Source organism: Ctenopharyngodon idella, chromosome 17 (assembly GCF_019924925.1).
Source record: "Ctenopharyngodon idella isolate HZGC_01 chromosome 17, HZGC01, whole genome shotgun sequence".
In the NCBI taxonomy this organism is placed as follows: Eukaryota; Metazoa; Chordata; class Actinopteri; order Cypriniformes; family Xenocyprididae; genus Ctenopharyngodon; species Ctenopharyngodon idella.
Window position 1 is genome coordinate 6294716 of NC_067236.1, and position 13991 is coordinate 6308706.

At 36.0% G+C, this 13991-nt stretch overlaps 1 protein-coding gene across 7 annotated transcripts in view; it reads right to left on the reverse strand.

The window, feature by feature from the left end:
* ltbp1 (latent transforming growth factor beta binding protein 1) overlaps positions 1-13991 on the reverse strand; it is a 94970-nt gene that overhangs the window by 8077 nt on the left and 72902 nt on the right. For all 7 annotated transcript variants that reach the window (XM_051867250.1, XM_051867255.1, XM_051867252.1 and 4 more), the window contains 4 exons: positions 7022-7162; positions 2726-2887; positions 1710-1802; positions 922-1050 (listed from right to left, as the gene is read on the reverse strand). In XM_051867250.1, coding sequence (XP_051723210.1) covers positions 922-1050; positions 1710-1802; positions 2726-2887; positions 7022-7162 — 525 coding nt within the window. The remainder of the gene's footprint in view (positions 1-921; positions 1051-1709; positions 1803-2725; positions 2888-7021; positions 7163-13991) is intronic.

The window sequence follows — 13991 nt, forward strand, 5'->3', positions numbered from 1 at the left end:
TCATTACATTTTGTGTACTTCAACATTGTGCATGTGTTGTTCAGACAGGCAGCAAAAATAAATTTTTTAGCCTATTCAACTAGGGGGATCCAAAACACCATGTGGTTTGAAATCCCATTAAATTAAATTTCTTAGACTGAATGATTGGATCAGTCATTTTCTGATGCCACACGTTGCAACAAGAACAACAACATTTGCTCTTCTCACCAGCTATTAAATCTCATGAAAGGGGCAGGTTTAGGGAGTAAAAGAAAACAGAACACTGAATGTTGAATGTTTGAATGTTTGTTGAATGTTTATCTTACTGTAGCTTCCTAATCCTGAAGTTAACAAGTTAACGGCCCTCTTCAAAAATTCAGAGGATGACGTCACCACACTTTCGTAGGTCCTTGTCCCTCACTAAACTGAGGTAGTCACAGTGACAGCAGCAACAAATACTGCATAAAACACCTTTTCACATTTTTTACTTTTCTGTGATCAGACTTGGGTATTGCCCAATTTTATTACTAAAATTTCATGCATGCTGAACCAAGTTTACCTTGGTACTTTGACAGCAAATGTGGACATGCTAGCAAAAACCTGTCTGAACAAGAGTCTGAACAGAAAAAAAAATCTGATCTGGCTACATCTAACATGTAATCAGTCTAAACATTTTTATTCACTTTCATGTTACTGCAAATCTGTTTTAATTTCTTTTTTCTGTGGAACACAAAAGAAGATATTTTGTAAAATATCTGTTTTTTTTTTATTTTTGTCCATACAATGGAAGTGAATGGATTCCAGGTTTTCTTTTGTGCTCCACCAAAGACTTTGGAACAACATGAGGGAAGCGTAATCATCTTACCCTTTAAGAAAAGAGATGAGACATACTAATCAACACACATTCAGAGATTACATGCTGTTTGTGATGTTGGACCTTACCAACACACTGTAGTTTGCTCTCATCATAGTAGAGTCCAGCCTTGCAGTAACACTCATACCCACCAAGGGTATTGAGACAAAAGCCGTCTTTGCAGATCTCATTTTCAAAAAGCTTGCATTCATCTGCATCTGCAAAAGACACAAATCAACATGTTTTCATTATTTCATTCTAAAACAAACAGACAGGTCAGTATGCAACTGAAACCCTGGACCACACCTACAGATCAGCATGCATCTGGCTGCACATAAACTCTCCACTGCTCTGGTTAGTGTATTTATTTGGGGATCTGCTACATGCAGAAATGTCATTTGACTGGAGACCAATGGGGAGGAAATGTCCTTTCCATCCATAAGCATTCCATTCAAACGTACACGACACACACACACACACCCCGACCGCATTGCATTCACTCGCACTGCCACCAGCCAAAGAGAAACCACACTCTCGCTGCATTCATAAATTAAATCAGTGCATTAGACTGGCCCTGGGACTGAGGTTTCCCTGGGAAGCAGGCTGCTGAGTGTGTGTGTTTCAGCATATGTAGGTCAGATGCTAAGCCATGTCTGCGGCTGCTTCCACACATTACAAAGTCAAAAATATGTGCATAAAACGGGGGTAAAAGTGCGAGACACAGTTGTTTTGGACCCCATTGACTTTTACTCTATGGACAAAAACATTCTTTAATATCTTCTTTTGTGTCATACAGTAGACACAAAAGGTTTGGAAGAACATGAGATTTTTAATTTTCAGGTTAATGATCCCTTTAAAAATACATAGACATAGATACCTTTGAAGATTTCTGGTAAGCTGGTTGTAGGAATAATTGGATCTTCAGGAGGAATGTAACCCTGGCCTGCTGGACACATCTGAGAGAACTGATCTGCATAAGAGAGTGTCAGTAGTTAATACAGGAAACTGTCTGCTGTGTTTATTCAAGAATAGTGATTATTACTTGGAAAGTGCAAGATAAACTTGTAATTATGGCTTTGGTAAAGCAAAAGAAATATGAGAGTGATTGTTTATCATTTATAAGATATCCAGATATGATTTGAACACCTTTCATCAGTCATCAGTTGCAGAAATGTGGATATGCTTCCGCAATGAACCTTATCTATCTGATAACAATCCTATTTGATCTGCCTGTCTGAAATTAAGTAATGACCAGAGATGGTTTCATAAGCGCTAATGTGCAACACAACACGTGCACTTCCAGGCAGGATACATCCTCTTCAACCAATTTGTAAGAAGATTTGAAGGAAAAAGTGCTGGTTTAAAATAAGAATCATTGCTGTTTTAAATTATAATAGGTTTAAACCTTTTTTGTGTCACTTTAATTTGTATTTCCTAATTTGAATTTCCTACTTGGAGCTGGGCTTATCTTTTCATATTTTTTTTCCAAAAAGTGTTAAAATAAGGAAAATTAAATACTACTTCCAGTTTAAAAGGAATAGTTTATATAAAATCAACCAGGTCAGCTGATTCACTGCAAAAAATTGTCTCAAAACAATGATTTGTTCATTATCCTTAAATCCAACTTATTGAATCAATGATCCATCTGTACAAAAGTGTTCTTGCAGTTCCCATTTTGAGTTGATTTTCTCTCATTTGGGCTTATATTTTTAAGTTCCCCACCATAATATTTGTTCTCCCCAAAAAGCGTTAAAATAAGGAAAATTATATTCTATTTCCAGTTTAAAAGGAATAGTTTATCTAAGATGAACCAAGTCAGCTGATTAGAACAGTGTTCTTACAGTTCTCTGTACTGTACTTAGATTGTGTGTTGTGCATTGTGTAAACCAGTACCTGTTCCCGGTATGGGGCAGGGATGGACCTCACAGTTGTCCCCCCAGCCTGCTCCCAGCGTACAGCAGCACTCCTCTTTAGTCATGCTGCTGGCCAGCACCTTATCACACAAGTTCTCATCATTCATGTTGAAGTAACACTCTTTCCTCTCCACTGACGTGACTATGGGGTATGAGACAACAAACATAGATAACTCAGATGGTTGTCTTTTCCTTTTAAAATATCCATATGTGAATTTTCAATTGTTTTGTCACAAAGCAAACAAAAACAGAACCAGAGGAAAGAATCAATGAATAAATGTAATGATTTACTGCAATACGGTTATCCACAAATGAAAAATACCCGAAGAACCTAAGTCAAGAACACAGCAGATGCTGTGCATAACATCATAACATTTTCACTTTTTTGAGTATATGTGACAAACATGCTCCTTTTAAAAGATTTAGGGTATGAGGCAGAGATTTAATGGGTTTGATGAGTTTAATCTCTCCTCATATTAAAGAGCGAGATGCTGTGTGGGCTAAAGCAAAGGAAACAAACAACCATTTGTATTGGGTACATTACAGAACATTAAGAAATAATTGTACAAAATTGATTAGCTTTATCAAATTTATCAAATGTAAAATATCAGCGGGGCCTGATAATATAGAGCCGTATTTTTAAAAATTGAGACAGATTTTATAGTGGAACCAATCACTTATATTTTTAATTTAAGTTTAACTTCAAATGTAATTCCTCATGCATGGAAATCAACCATGGTTCTCCCTTTGCTAAAAGGGGGTGAATTAGATAACCACCGTCCTACTAACAGCAGCCATGCTGGTCATGAATGATATTATTACATGTTTAGATAATAATCAGCACTGTGCAGCTCTATTTGTTTGTCCATCTAAAGCATTTGATTCCATAGATCACAAAATCTTGTTTCAGAGACTCAGTTGTTTAGGTTTTAGTAAAATGAGTTTAAATTGGTTCAATAATTACTTGTCAGCAGTAGCGTGTTTACCCACCACCCAAAGCACGCAATTGCGTGGGGCCCCGTGGGCTTGGGGGACCCCCACGATTTCTACCAAGGGGGACCCCACAGTGGTGTTGTCTACGTGATACGCAGGTATATGCCGTATACCGACTAGGAAAGGTCAAGGATTTCCGTATACTCACTTAAAAAAGCGTGAGGATACGGATTTGGCGCTCTTTAATGTGTCGTGACCATAGACCCTAACAGATCGCTGTAGTGCAGCTCAGTTAAGAGAAACTGCAGTGTGAAGCGCACGTGAACTGATCCTCTCCTCCGCTTTAATACCAGTTTCAGCGCAAAATAAGCACAAGTGATCATTTAAAGATATGCAAAGAGATACAGTAACAGCAACCGAAATCCATATCATGTCTCGTGCATTCGCGCTCAATCAGTGTTTCAACCACGGAAAGATGTTAATAAAAAAGCTGGTAAACAAACAAACATAACCTCACATTTACCTCAGAACAAACATACTCAGTGACCATAAACTCGTTAGTCAGCTAGAAAAATTTAATCTAGAGAGGAGCATTTAGCTAAATATATACACAATAATTCATATTAATTATAATTTTTAATGTTCTTTAATAGCCTATATAATGCATGTTTGAATAAATTAATCAAGTTGACAGCCACCATTTAAATGTTTATATTTCAAAAAACGAATTGGAGTAGAAATAATTTTAAAGCTAGTAGGTCTATTATAACTTTATTATTATAAAAATTTCCTTAAGTGTAATTTAAGTTTGTATACAAATAAGTTAATTTTAACCTACAATATTAATGTAGTACCAACTGTTCCATGTATGTTTTACAGCATTATTTGAGAAATGTATTTTTTCTTGAGAAAATTTGCCATGTACTGTACCTAATATACTGTATATCCAAAATAACTGATATCGAATTGAATTGAAAGCTTGTCAATCGAAATGCATAACTATGATGACAGAGTGGCAGGGAATGGTGCAAAACAGAAAACAAAGTCCAAACAGGGTGATATTGTGACATATTGATAAGCCTCATCTTTCCATTATTGTTAATAATAGTTGCAACTTGGACTCTTAAATGTGCATTGAAAATTGCCAGCTGATAAACCCCCGGGAACACGATCGCGGGGCCCCCTCCCAGAGATTTGCTTAGGGCCCCCAATAACCTAAACACGCCCCTGCTTGTCAGAAAGAACGCAGTGTGTCATTTGAAAACTTCTACAAAATTAAAAATTAATAAAGGTGCCCCACAGGGATCTATTTTAGCGCCAATTTTATTTTCAATTTATATAAATGACCTAGGTCATGAGATAACCGCAGCTAAAATACATTTATATGCTGATGATACAATTATCTACACAGTAGCACAGTCCATGAATCAAGCCATAGAGCTATTACAAGACGGTCATTGCAATTTTCATTGTTAAATTTAAAATTGGTTTTAAATACTAAAAAAAAAACTAAATATATGCTCTTTACCCACTGTCGCGCTAAAATAGTTGTTCTACCTATATTAACCTTAGAAGGGGATTTTATAGAAAGAGTAAATTGCTATAAATACCTGGGCATATGGCTTGATGAAAGGCTGGGTTTTAATATACATATTGAAAATATTTTAAAAAAAGCTTAGACCTAAATTGGGTTTTCTCTTTCGTATAAAGACATTTTTGAAGCTAAAAGAGAATTTTCCAAAATTGTTTCCTCTTAGTGTTGGACTAGGTGATGTGATTTATATGCATGCAAATCTATCTTTACTAAAGAAGTTGGATTGTATATATCATGCTGCAATACAATTTGTGATGAGTGCTTCTTCACGTACCCATCATTGTACTTTGTACGAATTGATCATCTTTAAACATTTTTAGAAACCTTTTGGAGTCCTACCAGAAGGAAACGTGTATGTTTTACATAATTTTTATATGATTGCTGGATAAGATTTTTGTTCCGATATTTCTAGTTTTATGTGTTTGTAATTTGTTTATGTGAAACTTTTTGTGCTGCCATTTTGGCCAGGAATCCCTGGTAGAAGAGATTTATATCTCAATAGGATTATTCCTGGTAAAATAAAGGAAAAATAAATTAAAAAAAATAAATCAGAGAGCAGTTTTACAGTTCAGCCTTGGCTTTTCAGTCACTTAGTGCTCTTCTTTAAGATTTCCAGATAATTTATATTCAAAACTATTGTGATTCTAGTTTTATGGTGTTCTGCTGCCGTCCTTAAATGCAAAAAGCAAGATTTACAGCTCTGGTAAGAGATACTGGGGTACTTCTTGTAAAAATAAAAAATAATGTTTAAACTCAGGAGACAGTGCGGTTTTATGGGGGCAGGAGGATTAGGTGGGTGGATTTGAACAAAAGTCTTCAACTAAAACAGTTGGCTAAGATCTAAGGAAATGCTTCCTGTTATTTGATCTTCCAGACACAGCTGTTGTGTAGCCACTCGCACACATATATCCAATCAACATCGTTCTTTTATTTCCCAATTTCACCATGTTCTTCAGCTGGAGCACTAGATTTGATTCCAGTCTAGCAAGTGCCAACCCTTAAACCTAAAACTATTTAACATTTGTAACATCTTCCACATCTGGTCTTTTTTAGTCTACTTGTTTTACGGGTAAACAAAACCTTTCCCAGACTTATTGACTCACTTCACTTTTGAAGAACTTCAATTTTGTGGTCTGTAAGATGGGGAAGTGCTTGTTTTTGGATGTATTTCACAAATTTGATGCCAAAAACAACTTAGACCATATGCAAATAAACACTAACATTGTTTAAAGAGAACAATAATAGCAATAAAACTAAATATATTCCAATCAGTTTTAAAAGCAGATATCTCATTCTGATGGGTCTTCTTGTATATCTCTCTGTACTGGTTGTGGGAGCTTCTTTTTGGCTCTTACGTACTTTGGGGCCCATGGTGCTTAGGTCCCTCTCTAATCCTCAGACTGAATCTCATTTCTTTCCTGCCAGATCGTTTACAACCCCCATTTATCATGCCATGCCTCCCTCTGTTCTACTCGGAGCTGGACACTGATGATAGGAAGTTAATGTCCTGTTGCACTAGAGAATCTCTATGGCTGAGATTAAAACGTGAAGAGCTTCAGAATAGTTTCAGGTACACGGCAGAGAAGTTTTGTAGGAGGGACAGGGGTCATCTGTCCAGATAAAAGGTAATCTGTGGCATATTGGTAGCCTTGTAGTTTTGGGTTAGGGCACTGTTTGTGGGTAAAATTTGGATTTCTATAAGATAATGAATTGGTTGATCACATTGTGACTTACAGTAGACTACATTACCTGGTGGTGTAGAGAAGCATTTGCCAGAATTCCGGTCAAATTCTTGCGTCTCATCAGGACACAAACACAAGTAGGAGCCTTCATGATTCTCGCAGATGGCCTCACCACACACATTACCGAGCACCTCACACTCATTCACATCTGCAGGCAAGAAAATATGTTTCATTATTGAACTGAACAATCCGAACTCCAGGAGTGAAATTAGATTTGTGTTGTCAAGTGCAGATGTGATTATTTGTTGTTCTACTACTAACAGGCTTCTAGTTTAAAAGGAATAGTTCACTCAAAAATTAATCAGTTCAACTGGTTAAGAATTGGTTTAAAAGAATGATTAATTCACTTTTCTCCAGTTTCTCCATAAAATATCTTTTGTGCTTCAGGGTTTGGAATGAAATGAGGGTCATAATAATAAATAATATTATAATCCCAACAGCAATAAGTATTATTACAAATTTAAATATAAATAACTATTGTTATTGTTATTATTATTATTATTATTATGAATAATGATAATAATAATTTAAAAATAAAAATATTAAGAAAATAAAAATAAATTCCTGATGAAAAATGCTGAAAAAATAAGACATTCTTTCTTTCTTTTAAAATAAGAATTGTTTGTTATTACAAAAAAAAAAAAAGAAGACTATAGAAACAAGAAGGAAACAGTTTTACAAGACCTCTGACCAGACTTTTCACAACAACAAACTTACATAAACTCATGAACTCTAGTCATAGTCTATAATTTCTATAGCCTTGTCCTGATTGGCTCAGAGAGTTCTGCAGTTTTCATTAATTTTCCTTATCAAAACGGTGGCTTTTGGGAACCTCATAAAGCAATGACAAACTGTGTGCACAGTTGACTTCAGTAAATAAAACAGCCCAATTTTTCTGCCGACTGTCTCTGACAGCTTGAATTTATGACGACCAAAGTAGCACTATAATGCAAGTGTCTGCTTCCTGCAACATGGCTCTCTTCTCCTTTCTCTCTCTCTCTCTTTCTTTCTCTTTTCTTCTCAATGCTTCACACATCTGTGACTCTCATTCTCTTGCTTTTATCAATCATCTCAGAGCACCACATACAAAAGGATGCTATAAATCAACTTGTATGGAGAGCCTTTATGTGCAATAGACTCTGAATGCTCTAATGGAGCCATCTTGCCAGACGCACACACGTATACACTCCAGACCCTCTCAGTGATGGTGGGCCAGCTCGTCAATGAGCCTGTAAGTGTTAAACGGTCGTCTGCAGTCAGCAGCAGCATGGGTGCTGCGCAACTAGGAAATGATAAAAAGTTGCAAAAGGATGTCAGTGCCAGAGGAACAATGTAAAAGACAGATAACCTCATAAGAGCTGATATATACTAGCGGCTTTTCATGCACTCCGGAATAGATTAGAGTGTGTTGGGAACATTTCCTCCATGACGTTTGTTTTCCATGTATGCAGTGCTTTCTGCATCGCTGCTTGATCTACAACACCACAACAAATGAAATGATTATAATGGTGAGCTTGCAGTCTGAATTAATTGATAAGTTAAAAAGACTACAGATTTCTATTCAAATTTCTAGTACATTGTCACTGGCTAAACTCAAAAACAAACATACAGCATGTCCAATGTATTTTGATTTACATTTAAATGACTCTTATGAATCCTTCTCTGAATCTGTCAGAGCGGCTACCGAATCAACATATGACTCACTTACTGAACTGCAAACATTTACTTTCAGTGTCCCACTCAAAATGAATCAGTTTCATGTACTTGAATCAGTGTCCTGACCTCCTGTAACTCATAGTGCTAACAATGCTAAGCTTCAATCCCCAGACTCAACTCAACTCAAATTTTATTTATAAAGCACTTTCAAAAACAATAAAAATGGACCAAAGTGCTATACATAAATAGCATATAACTCTAAAGTACGTACAAACGTAGAATAACAACAAGGCAAAACACTAATAAATCGTCCATCGTATAGCAAATAACTCACTTTTATCAGATCTAATCAAACGCCGAAAGCCTGATAAAATAAGTAAGTATTTAAGTCACCTTTAAAAGAGTCCATACTTGATTAGGATTTTGTAAAATAACATCAATGCGTTTCAGAGTGTAGGAGCTGCAACAGAAAAGGCTCAATTTCCACTACGCCTCAAACGGGAACGTGGAACAGTTAGAAGCATGTACTCAGAGGAATGCAAAAATTGTTGAGATTGGCAGGGGATTAACATATCCTTTATAGGAGCCCGATCATGCAATACTTTGTAAGTAAACATTAACACATGGGGCCAGATTTACTAACAGCTTGCACCAGTGCAAACCCTCTTTTGGCGTTAAAAAAACTACTGTCGGGATTTACTAAAGACACGCAGTGCAAAATTAGCGTTGAAAAGGCGTGGACTGAGATGTTTTTGTGGCTGACCTTATTGCATATGCATTTGTAGGAGTTTCTCTTTCAGACGCAAAATTTATGGGAGGAGAGTATTTAAATGATTCACGCAACGTGATTTACTAATCTTTACGCTCGTCAATTTATTGGTATTTGCGCCATTATTTAACGCCCAAAAAAAGCATGTCTTAACCCACTTTGCGACATGACTGCATGGCACAGAGAGCGCGTGGTAGAAGGGAGAAAATATTTTCCCCTCATATTAATTTCTTTGGAATGCCAGAGGAAGACGTTATCCGAACATATCATTTGCCAAGCCACGTTATATATATATATATATATATATTCCAACATGGCTTGGCAAACGATATTAGACCTATATACGTGTACGTGTTTGTCAGATTACATGTAACAATTTGCGCCTGTGTCGACCCGCACCTGATGAGAACATCAGCTCTGTTTTTTTGCGTCCCAACGCTAATTTGCACTGCTCTTGTGAGATTGCGTTGGTCATTATGTAAATGATTGTGACTGCGTCTGTGTTCTTTAATTTACGTGTCAGCAGTAGATCGTGTGCAAAACTTGCCACTCCCATCGGCGCATTTGTGGAATTGCGCTCTCATGCTAATTTTCCCCTGTTTAGTAAATCTGGCCCCTTGTGTTGTATTCTGTATTTTACAGGTAGCCAGTAAAGAGATATCAACACAGGTGTTATATGATCTCTTTTCCTGGTGTTTGATAAAAGTCTCGCTTTAGCATTTTGGACATATTGAAGATTAGCAACCAAGGATTCACTTACGCCTAAATACAAAGCAGCCTGGTTGTTCGTATAATTAAAAATACATAACTGATTTTTTTGTATTTAAAAATAGAATCAAATGTTTGCAATCACAAATGAATGAACAAATCATTACAACATTAAACTGTGAAATAAATATTTAAAACATTAAATGTATATTATTTATAGGCATTTGTGTGGGTGGGAGAGGAAAACATACTTTCTGTTCAGTTTATTAAGAATTCCGGCAACACAGAGAGAAGCAATTTACTTTTTGGCGGCAACAAACGGAATCATAAATTGATTCAGAATGGCTTTTCCATAATGTTTTTTTTTTTTTTTTTTTCCAAGTACACAAGGAGTTAAGATGTTCAGTCTCTGGAAAGGGATTAGATGTAATCTTTTTTGCTTCATTAATATAATCCAAGACACACAGAGAAGCTGGCTGGTACAGAAGGGCTAAAACTGATGTTTCGAAATGTCTACAGATCATATACGTCTGATTTGGGATTTGTTTTTGTTCTTCTTGACTGCATGGGGCAAGAAAAGCTGGCCTAGGAGATGTACAAGCTACAGACACATTGAAATGGGGTGCTCATATGGGTGATGCAGGTTCGAATCTGGCTCTTTTCTTGACTATTTGTCACTAATGAGAAAGAGTACAAAAAAAAAAAAGGAAACAACAATTTTGCTTTCAATGTGTTAAAAAAAATGTAGTGTTGCTGGAATCTTGTTGTGTATCATTTGGTCACAATATTAGGCCTGAGATCTTTCTCTGTCTAGGTAATTGGTGGACAAAGGGATGAGAGGGGAAGAGAAAGAATAATGGATGTGGTAAGGAGATAAGCTGAAGAGGGAGATGGAGAAGAATGGATAGGGAAGGAAGAGAAAGAGAGAGAAGTGGGAGGAAAAGAGGAACGTAGGGCTTGTGTGTATTAGAAATTGTGTGTATTAGTGTGTTACTGCTGTGGGAAACCAGAAACTATGGAGGTTGTTTGTGGCCAGTTACATAAGCCAACAAGACAAACAACCTCTGTTCAGAGACTGTGAGAGAGTAAGTGTGTGCTCACTGTTTGTTTGTTAGCGTGTGCATGAAAATTCTCTCCTCAAACTAAACACAGACTGAGAACAAGCCAGAGAACAATATACTGTATAGAGGGGTGGGCGGTATGAATTTCATATTATGATATGAGTAATTCAATATCATGCTACCATTCAAAAGTTTGGGGTCAGTTAGCTTTCTTTTTAAAGAAATTAATTATTTTATTACACAAAGTGACAATAAAAAAGATTTATAATGTTACAAAAGAAATGTATAATGATCAAATAAATGCTGTTCTTTTGAACTATCATCAGAGAATCCTGGAAAAAGTCACGGTTTCTACAAAATATATTAAACAGCAACTGTTTTCAACATTGATAATCTTAAGAAGGTTTTTTTAGCAGCAAATCAGCATTTTAGAATGATTTCTGAAGGATCATGAAACACTGAAGACTGGAGTAATGATGCTGAAAATTAACAGGAATACATTTTTAAAATATAATTGTGATTATAATATTTCACAATATCAAATAAATCAAATAAATGCAACATAAAAGACTTCTTTTGCAAGTCAAAATACCACAATATAGCTATTATTGCTGGAAATTCACCAAAAATGTCTTATTCATGAATAAACAAGTGGGACTGCCTATTTTTGGATAATATAGTCAATTAAAATAGTCCAGTTTTGAATGAAAGATATTCAATCTCATTTGATGACTCTCTCATTTGATTATTCATAACAAATGAATTGTGCATCATACTACCGATCCCGACTTGTATAAAAAAGGCAAAACTTCCTCTTTCTCCTCTTTCAAAAGGTGGGCTGCGCAAGAACAGTCAAGATGAAAACATGTGTTATTTTAAAAATAGCCACCAACTTCAGACCTCTAAACACCAGGCCACATGTATTTAAAATACATGTGGCTCCATCACTTTAATAGGACTTGACTCTGTGTCAGTGTATTAATGTGGGGGCCACTGATGTGTTTAACCCCAGTTGCTGTGTTTTAAACATTACCGGGGTCTGTGCCGTCCACCCTCAGACTGGAAAAAACTAAACACTCACATCAATCATGGTTCTAGCAAAGCGTCTGCCATCTTTTTAATGTTGTCTGAGAGGAAGTGGCAAAAAATCTCAGAGAGTGCTGGCCTCGGTTCAAAATCCAGCTCTGCCTGTCAGGACGAGAGCTTTACAAACAGACCAGACCACATATCCATTAGTTTGTCTTCAAATTGACAACATACAGTTTTAGACATATTACAGGTGCACTAAATATTTTTTTGCACTTAAAAAATAGTTACAACTAAAGAAATTAATAGTATTTTGACAAATATGTTTAAAGTCGGTATGAAACAGGTTGCGATAATCTTTTCTTCCCTATTGTGACGTATTGTTTTGACCAAGTAAAACAGCGCTACGTTACCCCACAATTCATCAGATAAAGTGACCTGTATGATGAGTAATCCAGCAGTCGCGACTGTTTCATTAGAATGAAATAAAATAATTCTGAATTTAAGTGATCAAACGTAAAGATAAAAGTTCAAGTTCAGGGATGAAGGAGGTGGACATTAAACAACTTTAATCATAAAATATGCATAAACAACAAAGCAAAAGGAGCAGCAGCGGCCTACCATGGCATACAAGCATAATAAATACAGCAATGTAAAATGTCCCGGGCTCTCAGCTGCGCCCTGCTTCTTACTAAAGTAGGGCTGGGCGATTTTTCAGATTTTTTCGATTAATTCGAATTTAATGTTTTGCCTCGATTTTATTATTTTTTAAATTGAGAAATCGCGATTTTGAATACAAATGTTAGCAAGCGTTACAATTAGACATGTTGACAATACAGCAATGATAACCGTACTAGGAGAAGAAAAATATCCGACCACATGATGGCGCCGGCGCGCCTGATTAACCGCTCTCATGTGACGCTCTATGAGCGTAGAACACGTCACTATTCTTAAGCGGCTGTTCATTCAGAAATGCATTATAAAAATAAGACGCAGGCAGTGGAATGAGGAAAAAAAGGCAAAGTTATTAAACGCAAGTTGAGCTTTTTTTTTTTACTTCTACTTTTTCAACCGCCGTGTTTTTAGAATGCCGTTTCATGCCATTTCCAAACATAAAAACAATAGGACAAATAGCGCAATGGAATGCAAAAACCTGTAAACCTGTTTGATATTTCATGTTTGCATAATGGTGATGGTGACAGGCTGAAAGCTGCTGTTTTCTGTTTTTACAAAGCATTTGCTGTTAATAATAGCCTATTACTGGTGTTATTTATTGCTATTACTTTTTGGCTAAGAAATATTTAACATTTTCTTATTTTATATTATTTCTGAGTATATAGGATGTGTTTAAGATAAGTTTGTACAACATTTGCCTTCATATTTCAGGCATATTTCTGCAAAGATATTTAACAAATTGTTTTACATTTACACTTCATGTGTGGTGCACATGGAATGGAACTTTTTTAACCAGATTGTTAATAAAGATAATTTTACTTAAATCATATTGTAGTTTTAAGTTTTTAAGTTGACTAGTTAAACAGTAAAAAAAACAAAAAAACAAATCCAAATCATGAATCGGTCAATCGTTCTGAAAAAAATCGAGATTTTATTTTTTTGCCATATCGCCCAGCCCTATACTAAAGTAACGCTGATAAAACTTTAATACATTAGCTGAGCCATGAGCATGATTTCTGCCTGAGTCCCGTCGGGTTCCTTTCCATCAGCTGTGGATGTGAAGACGACAACTCCCATGATTC